The sequence below is a fragment of the Sebastes fasciatus genome, chromosome 18, assembly GCF_043250625.1.
Source record: "Sebastes fasciatus isolate fSebFas1 chromosome 18, fSebFas1.pri, whole genome shotgun sequence".
Classification (NCBI taxonomy): domain Eukaryota; kingdom Metazoa; phylum Chordata; class Actinopteri; order Perciformes; family Sebastidae; genus Sebastes; species Sebastes fasciatus.
In genome coordinates, this window is record NC_133812.1 from 23,593,836 (window position 1) to 23,618,263 (window position 24,428).

A 24,428-nucleotide genomic window follows, 5' to 3' on the forward strand; every position below is an offset into this window, starting at 1 on the left:
AGACCTTTTCAATCCCTATAAGAAAGAAAAGGTTATGTGAACCCTCACTGACACACACAACACTTTTCCTCTCAAACAAATTGTCCTTCCTGCTCTTCTACAGAGGATGTTCGGAGCTCTATCGGATGCCCGTGTCAGAATACAAGAGCAGCAGCGGCGACAGCGGCTCCTTCGAATACAAGTTCCCCTTCCGCAGCAACAACAACAAGTGGCAGAGGACGTCCAGCAGCCCTCAGCAGTCACTCACCGCCTCACCACAGCCGCACACGCCCAACCGGGCCATCAGCCTGGGCAGCTCAGTGGGGAAGACCCTGTCAGCCGAGAGGCTGGAGCGGGGCGCCGTCATCCCACGCAGTGTCAGCAGTGATGGCCGGCCCCTGGACCCCAAGAGGTTAGAGCCCCTTGCCTTTTTAGATATGGATTATTAGAATATAATTCCAAAATAGAGTATAAACTGGAAAATATTAGGTCTGTCAATTGACTAAAATATTTAATCCTGATTAATCGCACATTTTTTATCTGTTCAAAATGTACCTTAAAGGGAGATTTGTCAAGAATTTAATACTCTTATCAACATGGGAGTGGACAAATATGCTGCTTTTATGCAAATGTCTTTATATATTTATATTTGGAAATCAATTAACAACACAAAACAATGACACATATTGTCCAGAAACCCTCACAGGAACTGCATTTAGCATAAAAAATATGCTCAAATCATAACATGGCAAACTGCAGCCCAACAGACAACAACAGCTGTCAGTGTGTCAGTGTGCTGACTTGACTATGACTTGCCCCAAACTGCATGTGATTATCATAAAGTGGGCATGTCTGTAAAGGGGAGACTCGTGGGTACCCATAGAACCCATTTACATTCACACATCTTGAGGTCAGAGGTCAAGGGGAACCCTTTGAAAATGGCCATGACAGATTTCCTCACCAAAATTTCGCAAATGTTTAGAGCGTAATTTAGCCTCCTTCATGACAAGCTAGTATGACATGGTTAATACCAATGGGTTCTTTAGGTTTTCTAGTTTCATATGATGCCAGTATCTCCACTCTAGCTTTAAAACTGAGCCCGCTACAACCTAAAAACACAACTAAAAACACATTAACACAAGTTGCGTTAATGTGTTAAAGAAATTAGTGGCGTTAAAATTGATTTACGTTAACATGTTATTATCTTGTTAACTCTGACAGCCCTAATAAATATGGATTTTGAAGGTCAGAAGTCGTTGGTACAGTATTCGTTTGAGTTAATTCTATTTCCTTAATGTGAATTAATACATATGTTCACCTCTCACACTGTTGAAATGAAGCAAGAAAATCATTGCAAATTCTTCAAGCCAAAGGCAGCTGTTGGATATGTAGCTGATTTTTTAAGCAGAAGCTTTGAACGATTCACATCATTTTCTCATCCAGCCTGTGTGGGAAGTAGCAATCAATGGAATTTCCTCTGAAGGGACATTTTTGCTCCTGCAGTGCTTTGCTTGTGTTTATTTCATCTTCCTTTAGTTCCTCCATTTCCACTTGCCCTGTAAATTCTTACAGTTCCTGTGTGTGTGTGTGTGTGTACACGTGTGTTATTCGTGTACCAGGATGTCTCCGGGCAGCGAGAGCTACAGCCTGGCCGCCTCCATGGCGTTGGGTCGCTCCAATCGCAGCTCTCCAAGCAACCTGTCTTGTTCCAGTGACGCCTCCGGAAGCTCTGCTCACTGGAGACAGAAGTCCATGCCCGAGCAGTAAGGAAGAGGGAGGGGAGGGATTGTGTTTGTCTGTGGCGCGGCTGAGTATTGTTTTATGCAAATTATGATATATCATATCAGAAAAGCAACTCACTTCCTCAGTATCACTATTTTTTTGCTGCCTTAAGGGACTTTATTCTGATATTTCTGTAAATATTAATGATAGAAACGTGTTTGTTAATTTTAATTTAGCTGTTGTCATGATTGTATGGTCATGAGCTGATTCATTACAAAGAGCATTACTCAGTTTTCATCTTTAGAAAGCATGTCTTAGCACTAATAACTTCACTGATCTTGTGAGACTATTACTACTGTGTCCGTGTTTTACATTTAGGAAGCTGATTTATTAATTTCCACAGTTGTAACGGTGCATTAAATTAGTGTAAGAGAGCGAGGTGATTGTATATGATAATGCTCTTTATACTTCCACCCACTGCAGCCTGTGGTCAAATGTATTGTCTTCCTTATCCTGTTACTTCTAGCTCTGCATTTTTAATCAGTGGAAACACACATTTAGCTGATATATAATAAAAAACAGCTGAATATAATAAACTCAGTGTTCTGATTCTGTTCCTGTGTGCCCGTTCACCAGGTTTGTAGGCAGCCGCCACTCGCCGATGTCTGCGGAGAGACGGGAGGTGGTCGGAGAGGGCGGGTCCGGTGGGAAGTCCACTCCCAATTGGTCGAGGATGGAGGAAGGGGGAGGGGCCGAACGAGGGTCAACAGGTGAATACATCTTGTGGAGAAATTGTGGAGTAAATACAGTAAACTTAAAGGGTAACTTTGGTATTTTTCAAGCCTATTTTCCCATGTTTTCATATCTAAATGACTAATGAGGACAACAATTTTTGAAATTGTTCCAGTATTGAGGGATAACGCTGCAGCCGCTAAACAGGCTGCAATGTAATCGCTCGTGGCAATTATCCATCGTCAATATACGTCCACTAACGGTGCTTGTTTTTGACACTGACGGGCTCAGATTATTATACATTTTGACAAATTTGTATGCATTCATCTCTTGTTATCTCTTGTTGTTTTATACACATGTCTAATAATTATTTTGCGATCTTGCCTGAACCTGAGTGTTCACAATATTTTAATAAATTAAGGTTGATCGCCGTCATGCCCCCTTAGTGTTGTCTGTAAATATCCAACTGTTTGATCTATAGGCTGAGATATAGTTGGAGACGACAGTCTGATGCTGCTATAACGTTAATGTATGACTGTATTACTGCAGCAGCCTCCCACTCAAGCCCACGTTAGCTAGCCATGCTAGTCACTGTCATTAAGCATCACTTAGCGATTTACCACACTTACGGTGAATACTCTCGTATCGTATGTGCCTCAAATCTCAGTGTGAAAAATACAGATGTTAGAGAGGAAAGTGCAGTGGCTTAATATTCTAGGTGGATTCTAATGTTTTCTAAACATCAATCTCTCTCTCTGTCTGTGTGTGTGTGTGTGTGTGTGTGTGTGTGTGTGTGGACATGTGTTTTTATATGTAAGGTCACATTGAGTCTTGAATAGCGTGGGAGGGAGGGAAAGAAGTCATCCATATTTATCCATATTACTAAATCCTTTGAAATGACAGGTATCCAGAAGAGTGTGTACTTCCTCATCTGCTAGTGACAATTTTTTGGAGCTGAGATACCAACTCTGACAGCATCCACAATCCTCCTACTCTTCTTCCTCCTCCTCCTCCTCCTCCTCTTCTTCTCCCACCTCGTCTGCAAGCTGTGAATTATATTGCCTTCACAGAGCAGGTCTTAATGTCTCTGCGAGCAGACAAAACGCTGGGAAGATAATGAGACAAACAGAAAAAGGGAAGAGATAATTCTTGAATGGGGGAAATGAGATCAAATCCTGATCTCAATTAGAGTATATGACTTTTCTATACTTTATTCTGTGAGGTTTAATAAAGAAGAACGAGAAAGGGGAGAAATTCCTTTATTTCCTGTCGACACAGTTGGTCAAGTTTCCATTGTGAGCCTTTCCTTCCCTCCCTTCCTCCGGTCCTCGTTCTGCTCTTATGTTCGCCTCTCATTCATCTTTTTATTCTCTCGTACATTGGCTTTCATTTAATTACGAGTGTTCTCCCATGCACTTGTTTTTCTGGGAGTTTTTTATTCTTGTTTTCCAGCTCGGTCTCCGAAAGCCACAGAAACGACATGCTCCTCAGCCGCTCCTCTGATTCCCAGCACGACGTTGCTCTGGTTGATTGTTGAGCAGCCTACTTTCAGCCGTGTCCTCAACCTGTTCCTGACCGCCACAATCACAGAGAACGGCCTTAGTCTCTCATTTTGTGGTTGTTTATAGCACTTATGTCGTTATTGGTCAGGGTGGAACAATGCAGGCTGGGCCAGCTCAGGCTGGGCCAGCTCAGGCTGGGCCAGCTCAGACTGTGCCAGCCAAGTGTCCTTCCCTACACGGTCCACTCTGCCGTCTCTGTGGTTGAGGGTTTCTGTTCTATCCTTTCCTCTTCCTCCCATTTTTAACCCCTTGACCCGTGAAGTCTTCAGCGATGATGATGTGGCCGTGCTCTGTCCAGAAATAACACGAGTCATGCAGAGGCCAGAAGACTCTCTTTTGCTCTCTCGATTCCTGTCACACAAACCGGACTTTACTTTAGCTCTTAATGTGGCCGATACAGAGGTTTGCATCTAACTATATTTCGAGGAATCTGTGTCTGTCTGTCGGTGGGTGTGTCATTCGCATGTCTCAAGAACCATTCATCTGATCTACTTCATACTTGGCGGGTGTATTGCTGGGGACCCAAGGACGTGCAGTGTGGAAGTTGGTGCAATTTGGATATGTGACACGTACAATATTAATAAAGCGAACAGCGCTCCGTGCAGCATGTCACAGCAGGCCTTTTCAGGCCGTGGCGTTCACTTTTGCTGATATACTAACTTTACAACCATAGACTGTATATAAGAATTGGACGTAGTCACAGTGACGTCACCCATTGGTGTGTGGACTGCCGTTTTGAAGCCTCGAGTTCTGCATTTTGGCCGTCGACCTGTCAATCACAAGGTAGCCCCGCCCTAAAGCATCCCCTGCTTTATGGTCTATTTGACTCTAAATGGGACCATAATTTACTAAATGAACATCATGCTGTATTGAAGAAGACTTGAAACTAGCGATTGAGACCATAAACTCATGTTTACAATGTTTACTGAGGTAATAAATCAAGTGAGAAGTAGGATCATTTTCTCATAGACTTCTATACAATCAGACTTGTTTTCGCAACCAGAGGACTTTCTAGTCACGACCTCTCTGAACTGGAGGTTCCAGCCTGGTTCCAACTGAACTCATCCTCACTTCCCTGGAGTCAACGAGCGATGAGCGGTTCTCGAGAACGCTGCGAGCAGCCCTCGTTAGAGTAACTATTGCATACATTTTTCCTGTTGCATCGCACATTTGCTCCATTTTCTTTTGATATCCTGTGGCAGGTTTATGATTAATTCATGCGTTGGGAAAACTGCTATTTGTTCCGACTTCCCTTTCTATGCAAAGCAATTTTTAACTAGCTTAGAAGTGTTTTTTAGTTCAACAAAGCCTACAGGAGTGCACACGTTAACCCAACGTGCTTTTGGTTCGTCACGAAAATATCCGGCTTTTTCATACCAACACATCTGGTTGACCAATCACATCAATAACAACGCTTAAGAAACAAAACAATACATGTAGTCACATACACTGATTATATATGCACAGGCAACCAAACAAGCAGGCATGCACACATGCAACCATCTCTAATTAATGCCGCGAGGCCCGTTAGGCAGAGAAAACTATGCAGAGTAATGAATATTGTAAGTGGGATATGGGGGGGCTTCACTACGTTACTAGATTCATCCCAGCAGATGTTATGATACCTCCCTTAGCTCTGCCTCTCACGGTGCGTTGGTCATTAGCTGCCTACTGTGTGTGTCTTGTTGCATAACATGTAGACAATTACACAACACTCCCATTTATACCCCCGAATTTTGCTCCAGGACAGATGCACACATCCCCTCACGCTGAACAGCTTGCCCTGAACAAACAAAGCCAGCAGGAACCGTCCGGGGACAAATTTCTGTTTGATGTGCGTTACTTTTGATGACAAGTGATCAGGGTTTTTTTGTCCACGAAACAGAGGCGGAATGAAAACAATGTCGTCGTTATGAAGCCCCAAGAAGCATGAGTGCTGTCGTAGCAAAATACACACGAGCGAGCAGAGAGGAGAAGGACTTCTCTGTTGAATCACCAACAAGTCGTCTGTTTGTACCGCAGGCTCTGTGCATGTATTTGTCACCAACCCCAGCTGTGTTTATTGCTCTATTTATTGCAGAGGCCCCAGTCTCCAAGTCTGGTCAAGGCTACTCTGGAGCTCCCCGCATCCAGAGGCAGGAGCAGGTCATCCACGTGTCCCCGAAGAAGGGCAGCCAGGTCAGGCTTTACACCTGTCTTACACTATTTACTGGAACTCTGACAGTACAGTTTAAATGTTCTATAACCCCTCTTTTCTTTCTTCTGGGGCTCAGATGGCATCTCTGTTAGCATACAGTGTATTTCATTCTGTTATCCTAGTTAATAATACTGTAGTCTCAAGTAATTTTAGGGTGCTTTCACAAGCCATAGTCCATTTGGTTAGTCCGAATCAGCGTGAAATTGATACCTTTGGTTCGTTTTCTATTTAGTCTGGCTCGGTTTCACAGTACTCTGACTCGGCACTGATCTACTCCGCTCATGAATCCCTTCTCCAGTTTATCCCGAATGACTTTATAAACGTCACTTTTTTTGTGGACTTTATTTAGTATATTCTGTATGTTCTCTTCGGCCCAGATGTCAAGCAAACATCGGACTTCTGCTGAAGTCCAGGTCAGTCCTCTCCCACTCATGTTAACCTGTCGTTTACCTGTGGATATCTCAACAAATGCCCACACAGGCAGCCTGTGTGTGGTTCACTTGGAAACCACCTCTCACGAGCGGTCTCTGACCTTGTTTTGGTCCACACCAGAGTACGATTACTACGTTCACAACTGCCCAAACAAACCGCACTAGAGTTTGATTAAAACAGACTAAATGTTGGCTTGTGAAAGTGCCTTTCATGATGTCTTGTTCACCAAATGACTGAAAAAAAATGCTGAAAAACTGATGTTTTCTATAACATGGAAATCTCCCTCAACAGTCCTTTCCCTTCGCTCTTCCACTTTTGTTCCTCCAGTCCGATGGGCCTTACTCTGGCCACTCCAGCAGTAACACACTATCCAGCACAGCGTCCAGCGGGGGCCACAGCGACAGCGATAAATGGTACGAAATGGGAGCCGGTGGAGCCTCCAGCGGTGACCAGGGCGAGACAGAGCCCAACGGCCTGGGAGGAGGAGGCTACCTCCAGGGGGCGTCTGCCGACAGCGGCATCGACACCAGCTCTTACGGAGCCTCTCACCACACGCACCCCCACTCTCACCACGGCAGCACCACCTCCCTGCTGGCTCCCAGCGGAGGCAGAGAGAGCAGGGAGAGCAGGGAGAGCAGGGAGAGCAGGGAGAGCAGGGAGAGCAGGGAGAGCAGGGAGCGGACGGCGTCTCCATGGCACAGCCCCACCGAGGGAGGCCGCAGGATGCTGGAGAGGTCGCCGGCTGCCGCCGAGTCCCCGGGCCCTCCAGCAGAAAGGAGTCAGGAGACGGGCCGAAGCCCACCTACTCATCTCCTGGTTAGAGAGAGCAGCACCTTCAGTCTGAGTGAAGCTGGATCACACTCGAGGTCTGTGTGAGTTTGTGTGTAGAGTGTACAACTTTATGTGTTGAATGCTTACAAACCTGGGGGGCGAGACCCCATATGGAGTTGCAAGATGACAACAAAGTTGGAAAATGACAAATCAAAAAAAATATTGAAATTAAACAATCTAAGAAGAAGAAATCTAATTTCTCTCAATAAGAGTTGCACGTTACAGCTTATTTAATTTCAGTCTTAAAGCGTTAAAGTTCGGATTTTTTGAAGTAAGGTTGTATGTATACTCCCGCATTCTGCGAGATAAAATTACTGTTTTTGTGAATGGAGTCTGGTGGCTTTGAAGAGAGCGATATAACGGCTCAAGTTTACGCTATATTTAGAATATATTAACCGCTTTACCTCGCCATCAGACAGCCCTTTCCGACGGGGAACTGAAGCTGTTATATCGCTGTCTTCAAAGCCACCAGACTCCATTCACAAAAACAGTAATTTTACCTCACAGAACACAGGAGTTGCTGGTCTACCGCTGCATCGATCGGTTAGTTTGTTTGTGTTATTATGTGACTTTTGGATCCAAACAGACGTGCTTTGCTTCCTTGCTGGTACTCCTGTCTGAATCTCCAAACTGAGAGCATGCCGAACGCCATCTAAGTTACTGTATGTAACGTTAATACACTGACTATAAGGATGTGTATATACTGTACATGTAGCAGCGTCATCATGCAGAAACCTACGTCAGGACATGTGGAAAAAAGTTTTTAGAAGGGCTTGGGAAAATAAACATACATAAAAACCTAAAAAAAATAATGTTCCCGCCTTTTAATGAATAATCTGTCACGTGACATCGCAGTATTTGTCTGACCTCGGCAGCATGTTTCCAATTCTCATTACTCAAGCCGCCGATATTTCTCCGCCCAAGAGGAACACACACTAGACTACCTCCCTCTCAGCGAGTCTTTCCTGGAAACCGAGCACGGGAGCAATTTTAACTCCCTCTTATCTTTCCATATTAGGCCTCAGGAAATGTGCAACACATGTCCAACATTTCATAGCTGAAGTGGCGTCCAGAGCGGAGAGAACTCCAGTGTCTCGCTCTTCCTGTCTTAATTCACCCGTTCAGATAGAGTTGCAGTTCATGGCCTGGGCATCATCTGTCCAGCATTTAAGACACATTTGTATTCTGTCAGAGTGGCGGAGTGGGCTCTGAATGACCGCAGGTGATGCTTTCATATCATTTTCCATCTATAACTCAACTATGTGTGTCCTCGCTGGAATGTATCCAGGGAGGCAAATATCTCAAGGGGCAAAAGTGTTTATATTCTCCTCTCTAAACAATCCATAAAACAAAACTGTCATTGCCTAAAGATGCAGGATTATGATTCAACTTACTCAGCTTTTCTTATTTGTGGTGCAACTACATTTGCCATGATGAATAACCCCTCTCATTCTTGTTCCCCTCCCTTTGCCAGGCACTCGGGCCACAGCTCCCCACGAGATGAGTCCTCCTCTTCAGCCACCTCACCTTCGTCCCAGAACTCACCGTCACCCGGGCCCAAGAGCTTCTACCCCCGCCAAGGAGCTCAGTCCAAGTACCTGATCGGCTGGAGGAAACCCGGGTCCACCATCAATTCTGTCGACTTCGGAGACACGCGCAAGTAAGGATGGAGCAAAATAATAAATAAATTAAGAAGGTCTTTAGTTGTATTTCCCAGTCCAGCAGTGGATTTAAACGGGATGTGTGGTTTTGTAACAGTTTACCTGCAGCTCTTACATTAGAAGTGTCAACTATTAAATTAATCGGGAACTATTTTCATACTCTATTAATCGGTTTGAGTATTTTCTTTTATCTAAATTCTCTGATTCCAGCTTCTTAAATGTGAATATTTTCTGGTTTCTTTACTCCTCTATGACAGTAAACTGAATATCTTTGAGTTGTGGACAAAACAAGACATTTGAGGATGTTATCTTGGGCTTTGGGAAATACTGATGGACATTTCTTTTACCATTTTCTGACATTTTATAGACCAAACAACTAATAGATTAAAAAAATTAAATAATAGATAAATTAATCAACAATGAAAATAATCTTTAATTGCAGCCCTGGTTTTGACAAATGAACGAAGAACACTTGTACGATATAATGCAACTTATTCACATTCATAATAACGCTCAATCAATACTACCTTTTATAAAGCTCATACTGTTGCATTATTGTTGAGACGGTGCCAGAGGTGATGATGAAGTGTTGTTATTTCAGACTGCTCTTCATCCCTTTATGTATATTGTATAAAACATTACCAGCTTTACAATGATAGTGTTTATTGGCGGATGTAAGATGCTGTAACACTACATTTGATCCCACTACTTGTCCACCCACTGTTCTTTCCTATTAATGTCTTTTGGTAGTAATAATATGCGTACTACTTGATTACCCCCTTGTGGTTGAAGAGGGTATTACATTAAAGGCTTAATACAGCAACTGAATTCAATTTCCCAATTAAAGGCTCCACTTTTGAAGCTGAATGATCTTCATTATTTATCAATGTTATTATTAGAATATAGAGACGGCATGCATAATTTGTGTCCTGATTGTGTTTGCTGAATCGTCTGTTTGTGTGTTTTAGGAAGTCTCCAGGAGAGGGAGGAGTGGAGGTTGTTCCGACCCCGGCAGCCAGGCCCTCTCTTCGGGATATGCACTCGCCACAACCTCACGCCAAATCTACTATGGAGGAGGATACGAAGAGACACAGCGCCCCAGACAGCCCTCCGCCGCCACGCAGACACAAGGAAAAGGTACGTCTTTGTGAATCTAGTTACAGGAACAACCAATTAACAGACACATAAGAAGAACACATCCTAACATCACTAACACTTACAGCTTTAGTGAGTAATTGATATACAAATGGTCATTTTGTGGTTGAAGTATTCCTTTAAACTGGACTAGATTTCACTTTACCTTTATTTACCTTTATGTACTTTACATACTGTTTTACAAACTGTTACACCTCTGTGTATATAAACATATTTACTACTTCTCTATACATACTGCATCCTGTTTACATTCAGTTTTCCCATCTGAAATACTGTCTTCAACACATTTACATTACTATTTTATATTTACTTATGTTTATATTTATTTTAACTGCACTATTTTATGCCTTACATTATCATTTTGCTTCTACTTTTGTGTGATTTCTCCTTTTCTATATACATATTTTATGAGCATTGTTGAAGGAACCTGAGACCCAAGATTTTCCTTGCCAGTGACTGCTTTGCTAGAACTGACAAATGACAGATAAAGAACCTTAAACCTTCTCTATACAGATGTTTACCCACATAATGCATGGGTTCAGATCTTTATTATAACATTTCCCCATCACTTCCCTCCATCCTGTGCAGCACGGCCAGAAATCTCCACCCAGCCAGCATCTGAGCCACCGTCGCTCCCTCCATCGTACCCTGTCAGATGAGAGTATCTATCGTGGCCAACGCCTGCCTCCTCTGTGCGACTCCGTGACTGAGCCGACACTCAGCGCCGATGTTCTCTTCAGCTGCTCCACCCTCCCACGCTCACCCACCACCCGCGGCGTTCCCCTCCGACGGCCTTCCTATAAACTGGGAGTCAAGCTCCACGGTAAGAAGGAGGAGGAGGAGTGTAGGTATCTTGTCTATAGAGGTATTTATAACAGCTGGAGTCCATTCACATGGAAAAGATGTTTTTAGGTGCTTTGTAATATTTTGTAACCATAGAGCCATTTTTATGTGAAAGCAGAGCAAGACAAGGAGGTTTATACATCCACACTAAGTCATGTGATCTGTTTTAATTATGATAAAAAACAGTAATAAACTGAATGAGCGTGTGATACATCTGATTTAGCTAATGTTCCAGATGTGTATCTGCTGCCCCCTTTTGATTGAAAACACACAACACCCATAGAAACGATAATTTTACATTCAATTCTTTTCTGTTTCCAGGCGACCTTTCAGCATCCGACACCTCATTGGTGGATTTGGTGGAGCGTCACCGTGGACCCCTCCCTCAGGAGCTGATGCCCCTCCCGTCTCAGGACAGGGACAGCCCCCTAGAGTGGACTCACCTGGTGGATGTGGCCAACACCTTCGAGAGTGAAAGAAACACACACTATGGTATTACAGTGCACACGTTTTTTTCTTTTATCTCCTTTGCACAAGTGTAAATTAAGTAAAGTGTTAACACCATGTATGTATGTATTTTACAATATGAATAGACTTACCTATATTTTCAGTTAAAGGCATTTTTTTTTATTCATCATTCATCTACCTGCACTTGTTGCTGATTCTGTGTATTTGTAACTTGACTTGTTTTCACCTTTTGTCCATTTCTCTCTCCTTCCAGTCCAGAGAAGTTACGTGTTTGGAGATTCAAACCACCGAAGCAGCGGTGCCTCCAGTCCCCAACAGCCCCACATAGAGCTGCAGCCTGCTCCGCTGTCACGGCCCTCATCTAGGTAACAACACACCCTTACTGTACGCTCTAGTGTTGCACTTCTACTTCAATGAGTCTTCTCATTGTGTAGCTCCTGTATTTAAAATTATACAGCTAATATTCTTAGAGGTCCCATATTGTAAAAGGTGAGATTTTCAGGTCTTGTACATTATAAAGCAGGTTTAAGTGCTATATAAATACTGTTAAACTATTAAAACGCTCAATATACAGAGAAATACACACAGCCCGTATTAAGAAACTGCGCGTTTGAAACAAGCCGTTAGGATTTCTGTCCATTTGTGATGTCACAAATATACAATATTTAGACCATTACACGGTTTTAAACATAAACATTCAAAATGTGTCCCAGTTTATTTCCTGTTGCAGTGTATGTGAATAACATCAGCTGACAGGAAGTAAACATGGACCCAAACTGTTGCCTAGCAACGCAATTCTGTTGCAATTCTATTGAAATGCACTAAAACTGAGCGTTTCATACAGAGGGTAAGAACAGGTATATTTAGACAGACAGTATGAGGAAAATAATGTATTTTTTGAACATTACAGCATGTAAACATGTTCTATTAGAAACACAAAATACAAGTATGAACCTGAAAATGAGCCCGATATGGGACCTTTAACTTGTTTCCTTCTTATCTATGTCAATTTATCCATCTGAAAAATGCTGGAAGTTACCGTCTCTGCTCTGTGACATATTCACAAGACTTACTATCTGTCCCCAATGTCTTTCTTGAAATGGGAAAAAGGGCTTTTACTGTACAGCAGGTATGCTGCTCTTGCAGCTTGATTCGTTACAGATTGTTTTTGGTCTAGAAGAGCTGGTCTCTTTAAGTGTTTTCAAAAATAGATTGAAGGAGTTGGAGGAAGGTACTTTGCCCCTATGTGATCCATCCTGGATCTGACCTCAGTCTTATTTTGGTATATTTATTCTGTTTTTTTTTTTATTTTATTGTCTGTAACTGTTATATGTTGTATATGTCTTAAACTTAGTTTAATGTGCTGCTGTCTGTCTGTCTGTCTGTCTTGGCCAGGACACTCTTGTAAAGGAGCTTTTTAATCTCAAGAGGCTTTTGCTGGTTAAATACATTTTAAATAAATGAAAAATGCAAGTCCTTTGGTGTCATATTAGATTAGATTGGATGCAACTTCAATGTCATTGCATGCAATAAGTACCAGTACAGGATGCAGTTTAGCATCTAACTAGAAAGTGCAAACAGAAGCAACTGTGTGTTAGGGGCTGCAACAACATTTTCATTTTTATAATATCAATTATTTTCTAGATTAATAGATTAATCATTTGTAAAATGTCAGAAAATAGTGAAAAAGGTCCATCCCAGTTCCTCAAAGTCCAAGGTGTTGTCTTTAAATGTCTTGTTTTGTCCAAAACCCACAGATATTCACTTTAATATGATATAAAACAGATGAAATCTCATCGTAGTGTAAACCGTGTTCACTCATGCTTCTGCAGTGAGTCTTGAGGTCATCATTGAATATATCGGCTCTCTATTACTGCCTGTGTTAACGAGGCTTCCTTTGTGTTTCTGTCTGGTCCACAGTGAAGGTCACATAGGGCTGGAGAGGAAGGTCACCAAGCTGGAGGCCATGGTGAAGATGCTCCAGGAGGATCTGAAGAAGGTGGGTTAGTTGTTTTTGTTGCAGTGTATAAAGAACTTTAGTCTGCACTCTGTGTTGTGCTAAAAGATAATCCTCTGGCTCCCCTTCTCTATTCAAGTGCCAGTAGGGATGAAGGCCACAGTTAATTTGCATACACTGGAACAGGAAGCTGGGGGTGTAAATACATATTTTGTCTTCAATAGAAAACACACAGTCAGCAGTTGAGCGCTGCCGCTGTTATTTGGTTCCACTGTGCTGCTGATCGTTGTTAAATGCTGACTCAGATTTCACTGCAATCACTCCAGCTATTATTTTCACTTCAAAAATCACCTGGAAGGAGTTCAGCGGTTTAATTTTGCTCTTGTATTCTTATAAGAATCATTTAAACTAATGAACTCAAATGGTTTCCCATCCACTCAAACAGACTTTTTCCAATTTGTATCAATATTTCAGCCACTTCCACTTCCACTGTTTCACACTGTGGTAAAAGAGATGTGTTGCTTGCCTTAGACGCCTGTGTGTGTGATGCATTTCACACACTTATCTTTAGGCAACAAAACTACTTAGTTAGGTTTAGGGAAAGATCGTGGTTTGTGGTTTAAGTACGAAACTTTCGTGACGAATAAATCAACGTTGACTTCTGGTTTCACACGGGGAACGAACGCCGGTCTCCTGGACCAAAATCCGGTGTTTTTTAACCCACTCATCCACCATGACCTCCTCCCTAAGCGCCGTTTATTACTCCTATATTTACATACAAATTGATTTTGTGGGATATGTGCGAATTACAGTGCATTACGTTTCGTAGGTATAGCTACGAACGATGTATGAGAACTGCCTGATTTATGCTACAAATATCATATTCACTTACTCCTAAAAGTCTTCAGGTGGATCCATATTCAAACCTAATTCTACTTATAAAGGCAGCATCAATGTTTTCAATGCTGTCACTTACTTTTTAGCTGACAGGAGTGGAAGCTGAAAGGTCGTCTGCTGTTACCTCTGCACTTTTTTAAAAGTTTTAGCCGTTAGTTGCAGACTTTGTGAGCCGTTAACTACTCTGAGCTCTCAACAGTGAAGAGTTTCAACATTGCTGCAGTCTGGTTGTGATTTATTTCTTACGCAATTCTCAGTAAGTTCTCTTCTGTCTGTGAAATACTGGAAAGCTGTCTGCATTTTAATATTTTTGAGTAAATAGCAGTAGATGAGTTTGACACCAGGAAAAACTAATATGCTTCACTCTCAACTCCTGGAGCCAGAAGCAATCAGCTCCAAGCTGACTGACGGCATGAAGCCAAACTCCCCACAGTTTCACTTGTTTTCTTAAAGTGCCTCGATGTTTATGTTCATGCAACCCAACGAGGGATTTACTTTTGTTGTGCTTTTTGGCGGGTTCAAAATGTCAACTGATAAAATCTACCCACTAAGCCCTCAAGTTCCCTTCTAGTGTGACTCACTGTCTGCAGACCTGAGATGTTTATGTAAACACTAAACACTGTTTATTATATTTATACACACACAGTAAAGTGTTTACGTCGACTCTGGAGTGTTTGGACACTCATTCCATTATTGTTTTTTCCTATGTTAAAGTGATAGTTTGTGTGTTTTGAAGTGGGGTTGTATAAGAAACTTATCCATAGTCAGTGTATTACCTACAGTAGATGGTGGTCAGCACGCCCCCAGTTTGGAGAAACACAGGAGTTACTGTACGGAAGCAAAGCAAAGTACTGCTGTGGACGGGGCTGTCAGGATAAAGTATTTTAGCCACCTAAAATAATAAATATCAGTTTAAGTGTATGCTATATTTAGAATATTTTTGCAGGTTTACCTTGCTGTCAGACAACTTTAGAGTCTTTGTTTCCAACGGGGAGCTGAAGCCGTTATCTATGCTCTCACCAAAGCCACCAGACTCCATTGAAAAAAACAATAATTTTACTTAGCAGAACACGGAAGTTGCTGGTCAACCGCTGCCTCGATCGGTTAGTTTGTTTGTGTTATTGTGTGACTTTGGTTAGTTCCGATTCACCAAAGTTACACAATAACACAAACCGCTGCCTCGATCGGTTAGTTTGTTTGTGTTATTGTGTGACTTTGGTTAGTTCCGATTCACCAAAGTTACACAATAACACAAACAAACTAACTGATCGAGGCAGCGGTAGACCAGCAACCCCTGTATTCTGGGAGGTAAAATTACAGATATTTTCAATGGAGTCTGGTGGCTTTAGCGAGAGCATCGATGGATACAGCGTAGGAAACGGGCTGTCTCACGGCAAGGTAAAGCTGTGAAAATATTCTAAATATAGTGTACACTTAAATTGATATTGATTTTTTAGGTGGCTAAAATACATTTTGCTGCCAGCCCGGTCCACAGCAGTACATTTCTTTGCTCCTGTGCGGTAACTCCTGTCTGCTTCTAAATGCTGTGGGCGTGCAAACCATCATCTACTGTAGGTAATACACTGACAGTGGATAAGCACCTCATACAACCCCACTTCAAAACACCTGAACTATCCCTTTAACAGCTTAATAACTGGTATTCATTTTCCCCAACCTTTTTCTCCACAGGAGCGAGAGGAGAAGCAGAGACTTCAGGGTCAGATCAAGAGGCTGTGGGAGGACAACCAGAGACTGCAGGAGGAGTCGCAGACCTCCGCCGCCAAGCTCAAGAAGTTCACAGAGTGGGTCTTCAACACCATCGACATGAACTGACTCCGCACCTGCATATTTTAACTCACGCACGCATGAACACAAACGCATACATCAGCACACACAGTCTGGACGGAGAGGCAGAAAAGGGGGGAAGAAGAAATTGAGCGCAAGAAAACTTTCGACCATCTTCCATTGGCTTCAAGCATCAGCGGGTAATATTGTCGACCGGCCTCCACAGACCCCTCTGTAAACTTCTCAGGATGAGACTCAAGATAAAAGTTGTTTATCAGATAATGAAGGACTGACCTCTACTCTCCAGAGAGAGCGTTGCTGAATTGATCTTTCTCTCATCTCGCTGTGCCAAAATTGTTTTTGCAAAATTGCCAACAAAGAGGAAGCTCTCCCCCTCCCTCCTCTTTCTCAAGAGGTCAGCGTTGCCTCTCCCTGATGTAAGCACACCAGACTCCCCCTGCCATGCTCTCTCAGTGGATGCTTCTCCTTTTTAGAGACAACCTACAGTCCATATCTGGCCTTTTCCTCCTTTTTTTTCTAACGTTGCCCAGCTTCTCTGAAAGGTGAGTCTTTAGTGCCAAACCGAACCCGCCACAGCACAGGGTAGCAGAGACATCCACGCCATGCGACGTCAGACAGGTACGACAACAAATCTGCCAGCCCTGCCACTTTGGAGTTTGCTATAACACAAACATAATGAATCTGAAGCCTCAAGACAGCTGGACACAGGAGACGTTTTCATTTCCTTCACATGTAAATGGAGTGTAAGGACCAGTGAAGGGTCATCGTGGAAGCAGGTCGTCTCTGAAGAGAAGGGAAACACGGATTTGTACAGTTTTTTTTCCCTCAGATCTGGATTACAGCGTCCCGTCTGTCTCTACAGCACAAACCCCTGACAGAGGAGTATATTTATAAGCCATTAAACATGACTGATATCCAGAGTGCTTTGCTCCATCCCAATTGTATGTGTCTTAAAAGCAATAGGAAGAAGTCAGGACTCTTTAAAAACAAAAGGGAGAGTTTGCTCTGGGAAGAAGTTCGACTTGGGAAAAGATTTAATTAAAAGACTCCATCTTCTTCCATTAAAGCAGTCAAGCTTTGGGAAAGAGAGGACTCCACCATCCTACCATCTGGAAATACAGAGAGCCAGCTGATAAGGAATGACATTTTTTTGGGAGGGAAAAGTTATTTTTCCCAGGTTTAATTTATTTCCTTGTATTATAATTCCAATAAATAAGTTGTTCTGTTCGTACAGTACAACTGACATCAGTGTTTAGTTCCTCAAGAAAAAGGTCACTAGCGATATTATTATTTAAATGGCTTTCTTTCTTAATTCCGGCGAAACTATATGCTTTTTTCTTCTGTATTCTGTTGTATTTCGTGGTGCCCGAGCCTGCTGTCGTGTTGCTTAACAGTGCCCTCTAGTGGTGACCAGTGGAAATGTCATGATTATTAAATGTGCTGCCAGTCACTCTGTATTTTTCCCACCGCCTCTTCAACAATCAGTCGACCGGGAGGCCAAACACACAAACAGAACAGGAAGAACAATGATAAGCCAGCTTCGAGAGACAATCAAAAGGTTGATTTTTGATAAAAAGGGAGCAGACTTTAGGTGTACTTGTACGTGTTTTAAATTGATAGTTTTCCTCAGGTTCAGTATAAAGTTGGGAACGTGAGGAGAAAGTAATTAAAAACAAACTTATATGGTTAAAATCTCCATGATAAGAAAGGAGCTACTTACTGTACCGGTGGCAGTGTGTGTTGTCATAGTGTGAATGTACATCAGTCTATCCAGCCGTGCCTACAGTCACTTATTTTGGTCATTTACTCCCAGGCAGAGCAGGGACGTGCCTTTGAAACAGCACCTGGGGAGCAGATGAAAGGGAAAGGCTCTTCTTCTTCTACATCCAGAAAAATAAACACACCTGGTAACACACACACACACACACTAGTTTTAATCATAGTCACAGTTGTAGACCTCATAAATGTCTTTACGGGGGAATCTGCTGCTTTCTCTTGTTCGTATGAATAATAAGCCTCCAGACAGGGACCAGAGTGTGTGAAGTCGTGTATGGAAATGTGTGTGTGTGTGCTAGGGCTGACCCGAATACTTCGAAGCTTTGACCGTTGCCATGGTAATCAACCTCCAAATCGATATTCAAATACTTCGTTTAGTTTTTTTATATATATGTGTATTAGGGCTGTCAATCGATTAAAATATTGAATCGCACATTTTTTATCTGTTCAAAATGTACCTTAAAGGGAGATTTGTCAAGTATTTAATACTCTTATCAAGATGGGAGTGGGAACATATGTTGCTTTATGCAAATGTGTGTATATATTTATTATTGGAAATCAATTAACAACACAAAACAATGACAGATATTGTCCAGAAACCCTCACAGGTACTGCATTTAGCATAAAACAATATGCTCAAATCATAACATGGCAAACTGCAGCCCAACAGGCAACACCAGCTGTCAGTGTGTCAGGGTGCTGACTTGACTATGACTTGCCCCAAACTGCATGTGATTATCATAAAGTGGGCATGTCTGTAAAGGGGAGACTCGTGGGTACCCATAGAACCCATTTTCATTCACATATCTGGAGGTCAGAGGTCAAAGGACCCCTTTGAAAATGGCCACGCCAGTTTTTCCTCACCAAAATTTAGCGTAACTTTGGAGCGTTATTTATCCTCCTTCACAACAAGTCAGTATGACATGGTTGGTACCAATGGATTCTTTAGGTTTTCTAGTTTCATATGATGCCTTTATCTTCACTCTAGCTTTAAAACTGAGCCTGCTACAACCTCCGAAAGATCAATTGCGTTAATGTGTTATCGCGTTAACTTTGACAGCCCTAATATATATTTATATATATAAGTATGCTATAGAGAGGCGAAGCCCCTCCCCTTGGAAAAAAAATATGTACGGTGGTCAAGAGGCAAACTGCAACTTTCTTGACTTGCAAAATTACCTTTTTAAATTGACAAACATCATATGTGTGATTCATGGCGCAATTCAAACGGGATCAAAAATGATTTGTCTCGTGTTGACATATTTTTTCCGAAATAAGGTCCCATGGTGGTCCACCGGAAGGGACGGGACTTTGCCTGTCTATAATAATGTATAAATCCCAAAATAGCCCATGAAATAAGGAATAATCACACAACATTATTATTAGTTATTCTCGGACGAATATTGCTGTGTGTAGAGGTGCGTGTGTGACGGACAAACACCGCGCCGCGCCGCAAAGAGAAGCTTCGAATACCTTCGAATATCACTTACCGAAGCCCCAGAAGCGGTATTGGGGACAGCCCTAGTGTGTGCCTTTGCCTTCAGTTGCATGCAGTATATCTTTCAGGGCAGCTGGCGCCTGTAGTCAGAGCGTATTGGATGAAATGTTCCCCTAAATCACAAAGCTACTTACAACTAAAGCAGGAAAGCTATTTCCCCAGCCAGGTGTCTGTGTTGGGGTTATTTCAGGTCACTGTTCACAAACGTGGTGTAATATAAGCCTTAAATCCTTCCTCCCCCCTTTTCATGAAAAAGAGTAAATTTGCATCTTAAATTGATGCAATTAAAACCCGGCAGCGTAAAGCACAAAACGGCACCCTGGTCTGAATGTAAAGAGATTATAAACTAAAGAAATGTGATGTTTACTATAACGGACACTCAGCTCTGCAGTTTTGCAGGGAGGCGAGTGAACTCTTAACAAATGGATGAAAATAGGTTCTGTTTTAAGAGCCTCTGTGGATTATAATAACACCAGGTGACAGTTGTTTTCCTCAGATTTGGTTGTTTTAACAAGTTGGCCAGTTGTGTAAAGCAGTCTGGTCGTCATCCACTAATGTGAAATCCTCCAAATATACCGATAATCTGAGTTCTATAGGCAGAGATCCAGGATGTTTTGACTGTAAGTTGTTTCGAGCACCAGAACCACAGCTCGTCGATGCTTAAATGATGACTAATGGGTAATGTTTCGTATTTTATTGTACATGGAAAGTGCTCTAGTTTTTTGTATTTTCAAATGAAGTATGGCCAAATGACAAACTGTGCAGTGCAGATGTTTTGCTCGCATCTTTAAAAGTGTGCATCGAGTTGGATGTTCGATACAGTTTTATTCAAAGACATAAACACACACACACACAGCAGTTACTCCAGTGTGAAAGTTATTTTACAGTTGTTTTTTGGTGCTTTTCAGAGGGAAATGTGAATGTTCAGATGTTCAAATGTTCCATTTTGTAATATCTTTTTATTTCTAAGAACCTTTGCACAATGTTTTATAAAAAGGATTGTGTTGACAGGTTTTTTGGATGAGAAGGGTGAATTGATCCATCCCTGTGCAATCTTTGTCTTGGATGTTGCTCCGTTGTTTTCCTGCCAGTGCAGTTCCTGACAAACAGAGGAAGGTGCTCGACTTTATTCACTTCAAAAAACAAAACCTGAACCCGTGTTTTCCTCGAGCATCGCTGATCAGACGAGAGCAGGCTGGATGTTGTTTGTTCTGTAGAGGATGCTGGTATTCAGTCGAGCACAACCTGCCAGGTTAGTGATTGCAGCAGGGGAGGAAGAGGAGTCACGGCTTACACGGCCGTGTCGTGATCCGTTTGGTTTCCTCTCCGCTGGAAGAACAAACTCAAACAGTACAGTGATCAGCTCTGACGGCAGATAAAGCACACCGTTTTCAAGAGGACCATAAGTTTTACAGGATTGGAAATATACTGTTTACATCCCGGATCCATTGTCTTTGTAAAATGTAAAGGTATGAAAAAGACATTTGCAGTGATCACAGTATTAAAGTTTCTGAAATAAATAAATGCCGTATCGATTTGTGGTGCTGTTGATTTGTTTGTGTTTCTGCACTATACTGCTCTTGCTTTTTAATTTTCTTGATTTCTTGCTTATGTTTTTGAGTAAAGATTTTTTAATTTATTTATTATTTATATTTATTTATGTTTTTATATTTATTATTTATATTAATTTATATTCCTTATATTATTATTTATTTATATATATATATATATATTTATTATAGGCTATTATTGGGAAATTATTAAATATTAAATAACACATTTTTAAAAAATAAAATATTAATATTCTTTATTTTATTATAGTGTACTCACTTGTACTTACACTATAGTACAAATAATTATTACATAGATAAAAATACAATAGATCAATATTGATAATATACATGTGTGTATTATGGTATATATGTATGATATAAATGAAATGTAAATACAGTTTATATATGAAAATACTATATCTTTAAAATATAATTAAAAAATGATAAATAAATTAATAAATGCAATTAAAAGAATATTTTTTGCATCTAAAAAACCCCCAATTAAGATCAATAAATTGCTATGAAAGCCAAATATGCAAACAAAAAAAACATGCACGTTTATTTTGCATAATATTTCTTAAAAACCTGTCAAAATGTCTAATAAATACCTCAATTTGGGGGTAAAAAAAGTAATTTTCTGATAATTATACCTCCCCAGGGTTAACAGCAACCAATATAATTAGTCAGAAATTATGTAAATTAGTATTCTTGCTAACTTTGACATGTTTACATCTTGTAATTTATACTGATGTTCATTAACCTGCTCTGTCCCTATCAATAATCCCTATCATAATGTTTTCCAGTGAGAGAGGCCGTGGATTTAGTTTCTCCTGCAGAGCGTCTGATGTGTGATTGTATCTAGCAGTGAGTAACTAGAGAGGGTAGAGGTCTGGGGTTTGGGCTGCGTCTGCCTCAGGCTCCTATTGTTCCTCTATCACACTGATTCACCTGATTGCAATTTAACTGCTCTCACAGCCGGAGCCACAAACCACCTCGCCTCTGTTTTCTTCTGCCACCGTTATGCAGTAGCTGGTCACCACTGCAGAAAGAGATATTTTTTTACAGATTAGAGATCTTTCTAAATCTAAACTGTTACACTATACTGGAACTAAAGTCATTGGGTGAAAAGCTCAGCCATGCAACACTGCGTCACTGTCTTACTGAACACTTCCAGGTTGTGAGCTTAAGTGTGATTTTAGGAGCTATGATCATGTAGAAATAAGGCTGCTTTAGACTATTGTATATATAAATGTTTGCTTTTGATGCCATAAATGGGTAATGTGTATTTAGCCTCAGTATTAAAGGACCAGTGTGTAACATTTGGGGAATCTATTAGCAGAAATGGATTATAATATTCGTAAATATGTTTTCCTAAAGTAGTGTTATTATGGTAAGGATGGCCTCTGAGCGAGGCGAACCGAGTTACCACGGTTTTGCACTCGGCGGCTCACGTTACCGCAGTCTTGGAAAGAAAGGAGTGAGCGGAGGGGTACTCAGTTGGTTGCAATCTGCAAACACACCACTACATGCCGCCAAATCCAACACTGAGCAAACTCAATCCGGTGTGATACAGTTGAAAAAAAGCTCGTAAATTGACCTTGAATTTTGGTTATTTTTCCCAACTTCTATTTCCACAATCAAGAATGAACTTTGATGCTTACATACGTGTATAGCGCTCCATGTGTCCTTTGGTCCGTTTCGTTTCTGGAGCAGAACTCGGAAACTATTTAACTTAAGAACTTCAAATTTGGTATGATGGTTGACAGTGTGGTCTAGTTGTGCCTTTTGGGGGTTAGAAGTCTTGAGGAAGGTGAGCTAATAACAAGCTAGATTGTGCTCAAAGACTAATTCCATTAGTTCCTAAAGGGCAAAACCTTTGGACGCTACTTTAGTAGGTGTCAAGCAGTGAGTGGGGGTATGTGAGCCATGCTCACTTTGCCTTATTATGCTTCTGTGTTTAGACATGGATTCTAAAATAATCCTAAAATGAATCACCCTTGTGCAGTGAGAAAAGCAACATCACTCATATTGATATTCCCTCTCCTGGTACCAAACAATAACAAGTATCATCTCTGTTTTTTTGCAGGTAATTGACCAATAGAGGACTCAACAAGGTACAGTATATGTATAGCCTGCCATATTGACAGTTTCACTCAAAGTCATGACAAAGAGTCAAAGTCAAAGTTGCCTCTATTCTAAGCTGTCATAGTCCGTATCATCACATTGATAATACAGTCTTGTCCGGAGGCTTTTTGATTGTCAGCAGAGATTATAAAGAAAAGCTGCTTTACCTCTGTGAAGTCTCAGTAAATCCCTGCACAGATTCCCCAGGAGTAAATACTTTCACAGTCCAAATAAAACAAGGCTTTTTCAGTGTTAAAGTGCTTCAACACATGTATCTGACTGTCATAAGAATAAACATCTGACTCATTTGTGCAACAAAACAAGCAGTTGAGCTGGGAGAGCTATGATCAGACTGTGTTTTGTTTGTCACCTCCGCCGCTGTGAGTTGACCTGCGCTTGTTTCAGTCTGTCCACCTGCAGCGATTGTTCGGGGGCCGTTTGAGGCCGGCGCAGCAGCGACTGCAGTCTGGCTGCAGAGGAGGAGAGGTTTAATGCAGATTAGTCATCTTTGTACAGGTGGAAAAATGTGTGGGCTGAATCACCTGGGGTTCCTTTCAAGGATTTGCTACAGAGGAGAAAGTGTGCGATACCTAAATTGGTGTCTGATCAGGGACAGCTGGAGCCTGCTGTGGTTTTGTGCCTGTAAGAGTTCATTTGCAACAAGCTAAATGGGTTTTAACATGAGACCATCGTTCAGTATCTCCAGGATTCAGGGGGATACAGGTTGCAAAAGAAGCACATGTTTCTGTGTTTTGAATGTTTACTGCATCTGAGCCATGATTAGAGCTGAGTATCGGTACTTGATACCTTTAAAGTATATCGACCGAAATAACCCAGCACCATTTAGTATCGAAACCATCTCCAGTCAAACGACACCTGCGATCGATCCTCTTTGTGCTCAGATCTAGAAAAAGAAAAAGACTATTTGTCTGGTTTTGCTGGAAGCCAAACGCAGCAAGCATTCTTTGATTTAATGCACTGTATGATTGGCCCACTATCGCAGCAGCTACAACCCATACAGTCATCTGAGATGTCTGAGATGTCTGAGCTGGCGGCTAGCGGCTAACGGTGCTAAAAACGCGAATAGCGCTAACAGCGACAACAGTGCTGACGGAGCAGTTTTAACTTAGGGGGAACCGTAGGGTGGCTGTTAAACTTGATTTATGCTTGCCCCATCTGCGAGGGTCGTGATGTCCGCACGGCCAAAGTGACGTCACACCGTCAGACGCGGCCCT

General features: G+C 41.7%; 1 protein-coding gene across 9 annotated transcripts in view; it reads left to right on the forward strand.

The window, feature by feature from the left end:
* The window catches only part of sipa1l1 (signal-induced proliferation-associated 1 like 1), a 103,606-nt gene extending 82,553 nt beyond the window's left edge, over nt 1-21,053 (forward strand). For 8 of the 9 annotated variants that reach the window (XM_074614752.1, XM_074614753.1, XM_074614747.1 and 5 more), the window contains 12 exons: nt 104-391; nt 1,599-1,742; nt 2,338-2,471; nt 6,076-6,173; nt 6,952-7,496; nt 8,930-9,115; nt 10,085-10,253; nt 10,860-11,094; nt 11,436-11,606; nt 11,836-11,947; nt 13,503-13,581; nt 16,126-21,053. In XM_074614752.1, coding sequence (XP_074470853.1) covers nt 104-391; nt 1,599-1,742; nt 2,338-2,471; nt 6,076-6,173; nt 6,952-7,496; nt 8,930-9,115; nt 10,085-10,253; nt 10,860-11,094; nt 11,436-11,606; nt 11,836-11,947; nt 13,503-13,581; nt 16,126-16,269 — 2,305 coding nt within the window. In that variant the 3' untranslated portion in view covers nt 16,270-21,053. The remainder of the gene's footprint in view (nt 1-103; nt 392-1,598; nt 1,743-2,337; nt 2,472-6,075; nt 6,174-6,951; nt 7,497-8,929; nt 9,116-10,084; nt 10,254-10,859; nt 11,095-11,435; nt 11,607-11,835; nt 11,948-13,502; nt 13,582-16,125) is intronic. The other variant, XM_074614754.1, reaches the window with a different exon arrangement.
* Nucleotides 21,054-24,428: the final 3,375 nt, after the last annotated feature.